The following is a 12,615-nucleotide window of genomic DNA, read 5'->3' as shown; positions in this document are numbered from 1 at the left end:
GAGCATGTCTTTTTTATATTTGTTAAGGCTAAAAAAATAGTTAAAAATGGGTAAAGTTAGTCAGGGAGTTAGGATATATATTTTGAATCTTCGAGTCTATTGAAATATGAAAACCAAAAACAGAGGGTACGATGATATTTCCTTTATAATATGATATGATATAAGATAATGTAATATTACATAATATTATATTATAGTAATATATTATATATTACTCCCGCAGGTCGTTCGACATGTTTTGCCTGAATTCACAGTAGTCTATATAGTCTATTCCCTTTCCAGATTGAGTTGAGTATATTATATTAAGTATATTATATATAATATAATATACTATATTATACAATATTATATTGTAATATATAAACTAATATATAGTTTAATATTATATAATGTAATATTACATAATATTATATTAAAATATTATTATATATTATATTATATTAATAGTACTAATATAATGTATTGGAAAACACTACGAAACGCCTATAGGTGAAGTTCTACAATACTTCACTTACGGTTTTATCGCCATTCAAAGTTTATCTCACACGGTCATAGATGTCTGATCGTATTTAAATTTTAATAGAGTTTTTTACAAATCATAATGATCAAAAATTTTGTAGATGTGTGCGTCTTAATGAGATGCACATAAATAAAATATAAATAAAAAAATGAATAATAAAAATTATCTAAAATACCCCTATAAAATTTTAGGGGTAATTTTATCATTTTACTTTACGACTATTATTTTTATAATGTTTTATTTCGATGCGAATTTGTCATTTGTACATATGTCCCAAATTTTAGATAAATCTGATTAGTACAAAAATTATAAAAATTCAAATACTACAAAAAATTGTGACCGTGTGATGGACTTTGGACAGTGATAAGGTGTAGGTGAAGTACTATAGAACTTCACTTATAGGCATTTTGTAGATGCTAATACATATTATCAATTGTTATATAATATAGTACAATATAAAATAGTGTATAATTTGTATAAAATGTTATTTTATATTATATTAAATATTATAAAAAGATAATTTATATGTTTTAATATATTATTCAATATATAAATAAAATATTTTATAATATATTATGTTGTAAATAGTGAATATTGAACACCAGGATCAGTCATTGACAAAAAAACAATTAAGAGAGTTTAGGTTTTTAGGGCCCCCTATAGAACTTCAACTTTTCCATTTTAAAAGAGAGGGAATTTGCGGTAAAGTTTAAGTTCCCAATACAGCAGCAGTTCCTTCGCAATCAAGCACAGAAATGCTAGTCTTCACTAATATTATCTTTATGGAGCCAAACGATCATGCAAACAAACGTGTCCTAAGAGTTCCCCATCACGTAAAAAATGACAACGCACTATTCAGGATTTCCAATCAAATTGGTGTCCCCGTCACATAAAAAATGACAAGCACTCTTTTGAATTTGCAATCAAATTGGTGCACTTGGCTCGTGGATTCTAAAATGTATCCATCTATGAAAAATATAATATCTATAAATCGTTCATTGTTTCAAACATTAGACCACTTAAAAAAACTAAATTTTATTATGTTAGGTTAGATCGGACCGCATCATAGTTAAATGTAAAGTGGTCCGGCCACCCTACAAATGGAGCAGTTTGATTTTTGTGACGTTTGACAGTACTATAAATATCAAAAGGTAAAATATTGAAATTAAAAGATGGGCAAAGGTGAAAAAATAATTAAATTGGGGGCCGGACCTCTTTGCAAATACCCCATACTTTTGGACCAATATGTAATTACCATATTTTTATATAGTATAGACGTAATTTTTTCTATATTATTATGGTATGCATTTTGTGCTTGCTTTATTTTCTCATATTGCTCGTTTTTTCATTGTATCTAGCCAATTATGTGCATAATTTTGATTGAGATTTTGGTATTTGAGCTTTCTAATTCTACAAGCGAGGCATTCCCGGATTAAAACTCACCTCTCCTATCCTATACCATGTGGGGAAACATTGAAGAAATGGCAGATCAAATACTAGAAGCATATTAGTGAAACTCACCGGCCACATCAAAGATGGAACCGTATTGGGCTACAATAAAAGGATATCAAGACGTAACATAGATTCTACATGGATTCATTAACTCTGATTTCTTAAGCTCCTTTTTCAGGAACTGTAATTACTTTATTCGGACACCCCGATGGGTGCAAATTTAATGATAATAATAACAAAAGGCGTCCTCGTTTCTATGGATGGTTCGTGTAAGCATCTTAATTTATTTTATTTTTTTGGTAGTTTAGTGGGCACTTTTTAAGGGGAAAAGTTTATATAGTGGGGGGCTCTAAACAATCAAATCTGAATCTACCTCCACAATTTTACTAGAAGAGGTTGTTTTGATGCTCAAATATCTTCAAATTGATCATCTCGACATCAAGATGCATGACATAAGAAAAAAATAGATTGCAAGTTTTGGAAAGAGCGTATTTTATAACACATTTTTTACCATCAATTTTCAAGATTATCAAATTTTCATAGATATGTCGATTTACATTATTTATGAAGAGTTAAACTTTGTAAATTCCTTTTAAAACTATCACAAAGATTTTTAATATTTAAACCGGACACTATTTGAAGGTAGGATTTGATTGGTTAGATCTCTCTATACAAACCGCACCCCTTTTTAAATGGTTAGATTTTCGAAAGCTATTCGACATTGAAGAGCGAGATGAAAGAGCACGTGTCCTACCACCACGACCCAGTCCCTTTCTCGAGCATCCTTCATTTTGTACCTCTAATAACGTGCCCTTTTACACAAGCATTCTTTCATATTTTATTTGAATCCGGTAAAAGTATCACTTCAAATGGTTCTTTAATCCTTAAGGAACCCCATCACTTTCTGCACTTTCTAAACCAGACATTGTATCATACAGAGGCTTGTTCAAGGTCTCTGGCAGGTAAAATGAGAGTATTGCCCCTAGAACCCCACACAAACCGATCACTGCAAAGGCCAACTCCGCACCCATCACAACCACCATTGGTGCCAAAATCGCCCCCAACTGGCCCCCCTGTGTCACGCACCCTAATGCTGCATTCCGCACCACCGTCGGAAACAATTCCGATGCATAAATAAACAACAGATTGAATGTTCCGGCCACCCCGAATATCCCCATAAACCCACAAAACATCCTAATCCCTTCAAATAATCCATCCCCCTTCATTGTACTTCCTAGTAAACAGAAAGTCCCACTTATTCCCATGGTCCCCATAACCAGTGTCCTCCTCCCACACCTCCCCAAGATCAATGTAGTAAAGATATATGCCGGAATCTCAAAGACTCCGTTCAAAAAGACATTCAAATAGGCGTCCGTCCCGATGTTTACGGCATTTAGAGTAAGGCCGTAGTACCCAATGGAGCATGCTAGGTTTATCAGCAACAATAAGATCAGGCGAATGCGGGTTAATGGAGATTTGATTACATCAAAGAGGGAGCCAGAGATCACTCGATTTTCCGACACATTATCGTAATCCAGTAATTGATTATCAAGGGCAAGAGAGACTCCGTTAGGGAGGTGGTTGCCATTGGTTTTTGCCATATCTCCCATGACAGTCAGGGCTTCCGAGATGCGACCACGCACCAGGAGCCACCGAGGGGACTCAGAGATGAAGGGGAGGGCAGCCACAATGTAGAGTAGCGAGGGCAAGGAAGTAACTACATAGAGGGAGCGCCATTGCCGGAAAAAGTAGGCAGTGCAAGAAAGCAAGGCAAGTCCAACAGAGTAGAAATAGAATGTTGACATTCCAACGGCTCCCCGCTTGGTCGGGCCTGCGGGTTCAGTAGCCAAGACAAAGGCGGCGAGGCCGACACCACCAGCACTAATACCAGTGAGGAAGCGGAGGAGGAAGTAGACCCAATAACTTGGTGCAACTGCTGTGCAAAAGCCGAAGAGAGCATTCATTACACATACGACCGTTAGCGCCCCTTTTCGACCCAATAAAGAATCAGAGAGATGCCCAAATATCCCTGCACCTGAATGCACAGAAGTTCAAGCGAAACTACTCGGGCCCTGAACGAGGAGATTTCAGAGAAACCACATAATTCAGCAAGATAATTCTAATTAGAATAGCATAACGACTAGAATTTCTTTACCTATGAGGCTTCCGGCAAAGAAAGCAGATTGAACCAAGCCGATTTTGTATTTGTCACCGCAAACCAACCCAAAACTTGAAACTATGGAAGCGCCATTGCCTCCCACCCACTCCCATGAGCCGGGCTCCAAGTTGCAGACAGACATCAATGAACCAGAGCAAGATGCGGTACACCTCCAGGCCGGCTCGTGATCGGCAAAAATCATGACCATGGTGTGGAAGGCATTGGGAAGCCATGCCAAGCTGACTAGCACTAGGTGCCGCAAGTGCCAAAGCCCAAACTCGCCGGAAAATCTCTGCAGCATCACATCGACACCCATCTTTTCAAAATCTCCGGCTGGCAATGCCATGGTTGTAGGGGAAGGAAGGAGTGAGGCAGTTACAGAGGGTTGTCACATATATAATGTGGGAGAATTAAGGGTTGAAGGGGGAGTGGCACGTGCGCCATTTGTCTTTCAGGACATGGCTAGCACTGGCACTGGATTTGGAACAGTTGGTGTGGAATGCTCCCGCGGGTAAATAGAATTCTATATATATAACAAGGATAGGATATATATCACTATTAATTATAGTTCCGAAAAGAGAAGTCGCCAGCAAAAAAAATAATGACTTGTGGGATCCATCCATGATCGATCTTTGTCCGTTGTCATTATTAATTAATGAGAATGCTGCTCTAATATATAATTTTTTGGGACAATTACGTGAATATTTATTTTAGTTTACGTTATTATTAAAATATCAAATACTTTATCTTATTACTATCTATTTGTTTTTTAGATTTTATTATAATTTTATAAAAAAAAACACAACATTACCTATTTTTAGTTTTTTAAAAATTAAAATTTAATCAATTTCAATTTTTAAAAAACCAAAATTTTTCTTTCCGTTGTCTGGGTATCCTCGCCCTATCTCTCTCCCCCTCTCTCTCTAAACGCCATCTCTGAAAATCTCTCTCTCTCATAAAAAGCCCTATGTTCTTCCTTCCTCATAACAATTTATTTTTAAAAGTATCATATGTTTTATGAAGGCGTAAACTCGTATTCTACAATCCAGTAAGCAGCTTGCCACCAAGGCTGCTCGTAAATCTGCTCCAACAACTAGAGGAGTGAAGAAGCCTCACAGATATCACCCTGGAACTGTGGCTCTCCCGAGAGATTTGCAAGTATCACAAAAGCACAGAGTTGCTGATTAAGAAGCTGCCCTTCCAAAGGCTCGTTCGTGAAATTGCTCGGATTTCGGGACTGATCCACGTTTGTAGGGCCATGTTGTGTTGGCCTTGCAAGAAGCAGCTGAAGCTTACTTGGTAACCTGTTCCATTCACACTAATATAGATTGCACTCTCTCCATTTAAATCCACACTCAGTCTCTCGCTCTCAATCAAATTGCCCCCTCTCTTAAGGTCAAACAAGTCGTTTTCTCTATCTGCAGCAGATCGCCCTCTCTCTCTAAAACATAAAAACTTCAAGGAAATTCGGTTATAAAGTTAAAAAAAATAAATTGGATTTTTGAAAAACTGAAATTATTAAAATTTAGGTTTTTTCAAAACAAAAAAGTTTAAAATTCCGATTTTTGAAAAACTGAAAATTTATAATTTTGGCTTTTTCTAAAAAAGTTGTTATGAACTTAGAAAAATAGAGATATGTATAATAACATAAAGTATTAGGTATTTTTGTAATAACTATGTTTGCTTATCACAATGATACTAAATACTCTTTGATTTTTATTTAGTCTTACAAAACATTTTCTACTTAAATTTTGGGTGTTTTACACGTACCTAGAAGAAAAAAAAAAAAAAAAAAAAAAAAAAAAATATATATATATATATATATATATATATATATATATATATATATATATATATATATATATATAAAAGCAATGATCCAATACAACGGTTGTATTATAGTATAATGCATCGACACTTCTAGAAAACCATGTTTGTGGTATGGGTATGACCTCAAATTTTGCACACGCACTCTCTTCATCTTAATAATCAATCCAAAAAAAAAAAAAATTTCAATTTGAACCCTAGATATGGTCAAAATGAGTCCTCTCCAAAAACGAATCTAAACCATTCATTTTGTGATCTTAGCCTTTATAAAATCAAAATCATTTTTTCTTTTTATAACATTGTTCATCTAATGATAATAAAGCCACACAAAAAAACTTGGGAATGAAGAAATCCTTCTAAGGCCTAGATCTAAGCATCTCACCAAAATGAACGAACCATGTTAATTGGGCTAAAAAAATACTTTCTAGTTTGTGTTTTCAATTTTTTCATTTTTTGTGATTGTTTATTAGAATGAAAAGAGTGTATATTTCAAAATTTGGATCAAACAAATGGTCATAAGATGGTTTTTTAAAAGTTATTGCATCATATTACTATACAACGGTTGTATGAAATCATTGTCTCATATATATATATATATATATATATATATATATATATATATATATATATATATATATATATATATATATATTAGGGATATTCTGATAATATTTTACTTATTTTAGTAGACATGGCCCATATTCCACTGTAAAATGATTTATAGAAGGAAAATTGCTTCATGTGGGATGGACCTCATTTCTACATGTGCAGTTCAAAAAGTGTAGAGCATCCATCTTAAAGATGGATGCAACCAGGTGTTTTATCTAAAAACAATGAAAACTAATGGTCCAAATTTTTTCTTATTATAATTATTATTTTGAGTTTTTAAAATTTATTTATTTATTCATATTCATGATCTCCATTTAGAGATTATGTGTCCTTGAAAATTAAGTCTTAAAATTCATCTCAAAAATAGCTTTATTAAGAGGCTTGCATTTCTTTATGTGAGGGCTAAGCCGCATAGAAACCGGGTCCTTTATAGAACAATTAAAAAGAGGGTACAGTTGGCATACAAATGCATCCGTAGGTGTAGGTAAGGTGCACCTTCAAATTTTTTCATGGTATATAATTTTGATGTAAAAATGTTCTTAAGATTATCTCAAAATCTATTTTTATATCTGATTATAGACTTTTAAATTTCAAAACTGGTTAAAATCAAGTAGATCAATATGAAAATCTTGAAAATGAACAGTAAAGATAATATGTTGTAAAATGTATTATTTTTAATCTTTTTATTTTTCATGATCACACATGTATGAGATGATCAATCAAAGGTTTTTTCAACATTAAAACAACTTTTTTTTATGAATTTTTGAGGTGCATCCGTAGTTACATCCTTATATAAACTTTTTTCTTAAAAAGATAACCAAAAGTGTCAAACTTATTATTATAGTGTGACTCAAGCCTGACTCAAGCCTCCTAATCAATCTACCGGCCAGTGGTCGCTTTCCCTTAATTTATTATCATGCTACTGCTTTTGCTGTCACGATTTACATAGATGCTTCGGTGCACCATTAATTTGATGATCTAAGAGGTCGGTCCTATGCTTGTGTTTACGTATTTACGCAAACCATTAAATATGTCGGCAAACTTTTTCAACCAATCCGGCGCTGGTGGACATTGCCCATTCACTCATTGTTTCTCCCATGTGGGGGAGGGGCAAACCATATTCTTTAGGGGAAGTAAGTCTACTTCAAAAATCCACTAATAAAAAAGGTCATATTTGAAAACTATCCAAATTAATCATCTCGACTTCCAAATATATGAATATGAAAAAAAAAAATGGAAGTATTAAAAATAATATATTTTGTATCACCTTTTTTAACTGCTCATTTTCAATATTTTCAAATATTTATAAATTTATTTGATTCATAATAATCCAAAAAAAAAAAAAAAGAGAAAATTTTGTTTCATGCTTATCACATGGGGAATAATGGGCCTATAACACGGTTTCCAACTATCACACTTGCTTTGGACTCGTCAGAACTATCTATGGGAATGATAGAATGGTTATGGATATTGTGTCCTAAAAATCGAATTTTTGTTTGGAATAATTGGATTTTCTTTCCAGACAAGACTAGTCCTGCACTTTTAATTGCATGCAAAAAGATTGTGAGATGTTTCCAATATTGTTCTATTTGAATCAAAATAAACTAATACATCATCAATAAAGACAATCATAAATTAAGTGAATGGTGTAAAAATATCGTTCATAATGTGTTGGAATTCAGCGGGAGCATTCTTTAATCAAAATGGCATTGCATTCCATTCGTAGTATCCAAATGGTACAGTAAATGCAATTCTATATTTATCTTTTTCCGCAATTTGAATTTGCCAGAATTCAGATTTCATATCAAATTTTTAAAATATTTGTGCTTCATAAAGTCGATTAAGTAAATCCCTCTTATTAGGGATTAGATATCTAATCCGTCTCAAGGCTTTATTTAAAGGCTTATAATTAACAACAATTCTTGGAACTCCTCTCTCATTGTCAGAGGCTTTTTCAACATAAAAGGCTGGACAATTTCAGGGTGACTAAGAACTTCTAATTAATTTTTTATTAGGAAGATCTTGGATTTCTTTTTTACAAATTTCTAAGAGGTGGCTATTCATTTGAATAGGCTTAGATTTGGTAGGTATGAATTTTTCATTGAAATTAGGTTCATAGGGTAATTCATCAATATGTTTCTTTCTTTCCCAAAAAGCATTTGGAATTTCAGCACAAGCTTCCTTTTCACGTTGACTCTTAAATTGCATTTCTCTTGGATCGGGGGTTTGTTAACTTTTTCTTGTGCTTGTTTGGTTAAAATTTCTTGTTTGAGTATATTGAGTAAAGTTTCTTTATTGATTTCTTTTAATTTTGGTTTGTCAATAAATTCAAACTTTATTTTATGACCATGGATCTCAAATTCAATTCCTGAGGAGTCTAAAGATTTTATGGGATAAAGAAGACTTAGGAAAGGAGTTCCTAAAATTATTTCTTGAGCTAGACCTTTTACCATAATGAATGACATCAAGAAACAAGCTCTGTTGTTGTAATCTGCCGCTTCAGAAAGCATATAATTGATTAAAAGTCTTTTATCATTAGCAGTATTTAAGACTTGGGTGGTCTTATCGAAGAATCGTGACGGAACAAGCCCTTCATTACTACAATTAAGATCAACACCTGAATCAATAAGAGCTATAGCTGAAAATAACCCGCCTATCTGGGATGAAGAACCCCTAGAAGAAGATAGGGGTAGAGGCATGACTCCACTATTTGGGACAGCCCATATTTAAGAGGAAAAAGAAGATCTATGAGGGGCAGTAACATCCACTAGCTTGATAGGGATCCCCTCATCTGCAGAAAATTATGTAGAGATTGTCTCATCCAAATGCTAAGAGGGACAATCTCATCTAATGAAGAAGACCCTACAGGGGCAGCTCCACCAAACTACTTTATAAGGGTATCCTAACTTGATGATGAGAATAGGGCAGGGGAAACCGGTGAGGCCCATGCCTTATTTGACAACTCCCAACATGCCTCGAGGCGATATATTCCCCAAGAGCAAAATGAAGTGGCGATTGAAAGACTACTGAAAAGGTATGGGAAGATCACACACTCGTCCCTCTCGAATAAGCCAAGTGGGGCATCCATGCTCTGCTTAGGCATTCTACTCCATGGCATTGACAACTTAAAAGTCAAAAAAAATAAAAAATAATAAGAAAAGATCTTAGTCAAACAAGTAAGAGATCGAAGGACTAGGAAGCTGAGAGTGACTCTGAATTTGAAGATCAAGGTTCAAGTGAAGTGATTCAAGGAGGAAGTATGCAATAAAAATTCAACAACCTTTGTCAAAGAACCATTGGATACGAACCAGGGGCAAGGAAAATTCAAAGAAAACCAATACTAGAATCTCCCTGACACTTGGAATAAGGAATGATGATTGAGTTCTCATCTATTTCCAAGATGAATTGCCATAGAAAGGAAAAACATTACTGACTCTTCTTCTCCTTCTCTTTCTTCATCTTATTCCACTTGGATGGAAAATCGACGAAGAAATAAAAGAAATTCCACTTGGATGAAAAATCGAAAAGAATCCCTAGCATTGGAAAAAGTACCACTAGGCGGAACACTTGAAAGGGACCTTGGGGTGAAAGAAAGGAAAAAATAGGCAAAAGAAACTCAGCCGGGTTGAAAATCCGATCCGAAAGAATCCTGAGCGTTGAAGAAAAAGGCCACTGGGTTGAACACTCGAAAGGGACCCCGGGGCGATAAAAAAATAGAACTTCTTTATCTTTTCATCTCTTTTCCAAGATCTCTAGAAATTCTTCTCTTCTTAAGTCAAAATGGTATCAACAAGCAAAGTAAATTGATACATCAATCCAAGTAAACCTGAAGAGCCTCGGCTATTTAAATTTCAGAAAGGTTGGTAGTGGATGAATGAAAATGGAAGTCCAAGGAGATTATGAGCACTTAGGGGCAGTATCCCATGTCATTCATGACACTGGTTTGCTTGGAAAACTTCATAAATTATCCCTTGAGCTATAACACAAGAGCAAAGATTGGAAGATGGGGAAATACTTGGTGATTCCGTGTCCTGAAAGTCCCAAGCAAAGGCTCGACAAGCTCATGCTGAAAAAAAGAAGAAATACATTAAAAGGAAGAAAGAGAGAACTCCATAGTAGCACGAGCCTAAACTTCTCACCAAATTTGTTTTTTTCAAACTTTCTCATCTATCTGCAAAATTTTCCCAATATATTTTATGAAGTTTTCAAAAAAATTAATTTCTTTGGTTAAAAAGTGGTCAGAAACTTTGTTTTTATTTCAAAATTCAATCTATCTTCAAAACCTTCTAAAATATTCTTAAAAATGTAGGAGTTTCATGGATGCCTGGATATGATTTTTTCACTGCCACCAAATCATGGATTGCCATGCTTGGAAATCCTTAGGAAAATAGAAACCAAAAGGCCTGAACCTATGAACCCCAAGAATCAGAATCAAATGCGAGCAAGAAGTTCATTTAGCCAGGAATTCATCATCCCATCATTTCTTCTACATCAAACTCCCATTCGATTGGAAAACCAGACCTCATTAAAAAGGTCTAAAATCGAAGATGACTATACTGGCAATTTCTCAGGTAGCATTGGAGTGACTACAACAAGGAGTGTCACCGACTCAAAGATAACACAGTTCCTGTTGACTGTCACTTCAGATCCCGATTGTTGGAGACCTCTCAACCACACTAACTTAAAGATAACAGTTTTAGTTTGATATCTTACTTACTAAAAGCATTTATTGGCGTACCGCCTATGCAAAGGGTACTAGTCATACAAAAGAATGATCCCTTCAAAAACGTTTTCTTTCCCTCTGTGTCTCAGGTGTCTTCTTCTTTGTCATTCACTTGGTGCCTCAAGTGAATGCCAAAGAGGGGCAACTATAGACACCCCTTGAAATTATGGCTGAGAAAACCCTAAAAACCTCGATTCTGAGTTTAAAGGACCACACAGATCGTAGTAGACCATAGGCAAACTACACCCAATATAATAGTATCAAAATTACCCAACTTATTCTAAGTTGTAGTACACCCCAAAAGCTTTCTAATGGTCTAATAATCATCCAAATCAAACCTACGGCTAAAAAGATAAAAAATAATAATTTAGTCTCTGCATGACCCTACGGGCATGTTTGATAACAGGAAGTGTCTTCTTGGAACTTGGAACTTACCTAACATTGTTCATGTTCCGTGTTTGATAAAAAATAGAAGTTAAATAGGGAACTTCACTGTACTGTTCATCTTCCCCTCTTTGTGTGTTAAAAAAGTTCCGACCAAAAGGTCGGAACTTGAAATTGGAAGTTTTTATAAATCTTCACCCCCGATAAGTTGTGCCCTTCTTCGGTGGTTCGCTATCAACCGTTGAGCCACCCCTCTCTTCGTACCATGCCGCTATCAGCCAGAGCCCTCTCTTTGCACTCAGCCCTACTCTCTCTCTCTCATCTGTGCAGATTGTTCTCTTTGCTTGAAGTTTCTGCAATGCCTATGAGGGAAGGGATTAGGGTTTTGAATGTTGCAGAGAAGCCATTGTGGTACAGGTGGTTGCAGACATTTTCTCTCTCCTCTTTCTCTCTCTAAAACCTCTTAGAACCCACAAATTTCTCTGGTTTCTCTTTATTTCAAAAGAAAATATACACACTCTCCCTCTTTCTATTTTTCTCTCTCTCTCTCTCTGTGCTCTATCTCTCTACAAAAGAGTGACAGACTATAAATTCACTGTTCTCTAAGGAAGAAAATCCATCAATTTTCCAATTCTCAGATGAAGAAACCCCCGTGTTTCACCCTTTTTCTTCTCAATCTATCTGTCCACAAAAAATACAAGTTATACATTCGAACCCCCTCCACACAAGAAACATGTAAATAATCTCTCTCTCTCTCTCTCTCTCTCTCTCTGAGAAAACCCATCGATCTCTATTATCAGATAAAATACAGACAACAATCTTCCTCACTCTCTCTCTCTACATTGAGAAATGGAATGGTTTGTGAAGTTTTTTTTTTCAATGGCGAACTTTGGAAGAAGAGACAAGGACGTGCCAGTGGCTTGTACTATGGCTAGACTGCGA

At 35.0% G+C, this 12,615-nt stretch overlaps 1 protein-coding gene across 1 annotated transcript; it reads right to left on the bottom strand.

Moving 5' to 3' along the window:
• Nucleotides 1-2,785: 2,785 nt before the first annotated feature.
• LOC105421177 (organic cation/carnitine transporter 4-like) lies at nucleotides 2,786-4,609 on the bottom strand. Its single transcript, XM_011627583.3, has 2 exons — nucleotides 4,128-4,609; nucleotides 2,786-4,007 (listed from the first exon to the last, which is right to left on the bottom strand). The coding sequence occupies exons 1-2, from the start codon at nucleotides 4,474-4,476 to the stop codon at nucleotides 2,857-2,859; spliced, it is 1,500 nt and encodes a 499-aa protein (XP_011625885.1). The 5' UTR covers nucleotides 4,477-4,609; the 3' UTR covers nucleotides 2,786-2,856.
• Nucleotides 4,610-12,615: the final 8,006 nt, after the last annotated feature.

Source organism: Amborella trichopoda, chromosome 2 (assembly GCF_054954075.1).
Source record: "Amborella trichopoda isolate Santa Cruz 75 chromosome 2, AtrichopodaSantaCruz75HAP2 v2.0, whole genome shotgun sequence".
Lineage (NCBI taxonomy): Eukaryota > Viridiplantae > Streptophyta > Magnoliopsida > Amborellales > Amborellaceae > Amborella > Amborella trichopoda.
This window is presented reverse-complemented; position numbering and strand designations above follow the sequence as displayed.

Excerpts from the sequence above, each read along its gene's own strand:
- LOC105421177 (XM_011627583.3), bottom strand. The coding sequence starts at position 4,476 with ATGGCATTGCCAGCCGGAGATTTTGAAAAGATGGGTGTCGATGTGATG. Across the intron at positions 4,008-4,127 it reads CTTTGCCGGAAGCCTCATAG|GTGCAGGGATATTTGGGCAT; the intron begins GTAAAGAAATTC and ends CTGTGCATTCAG.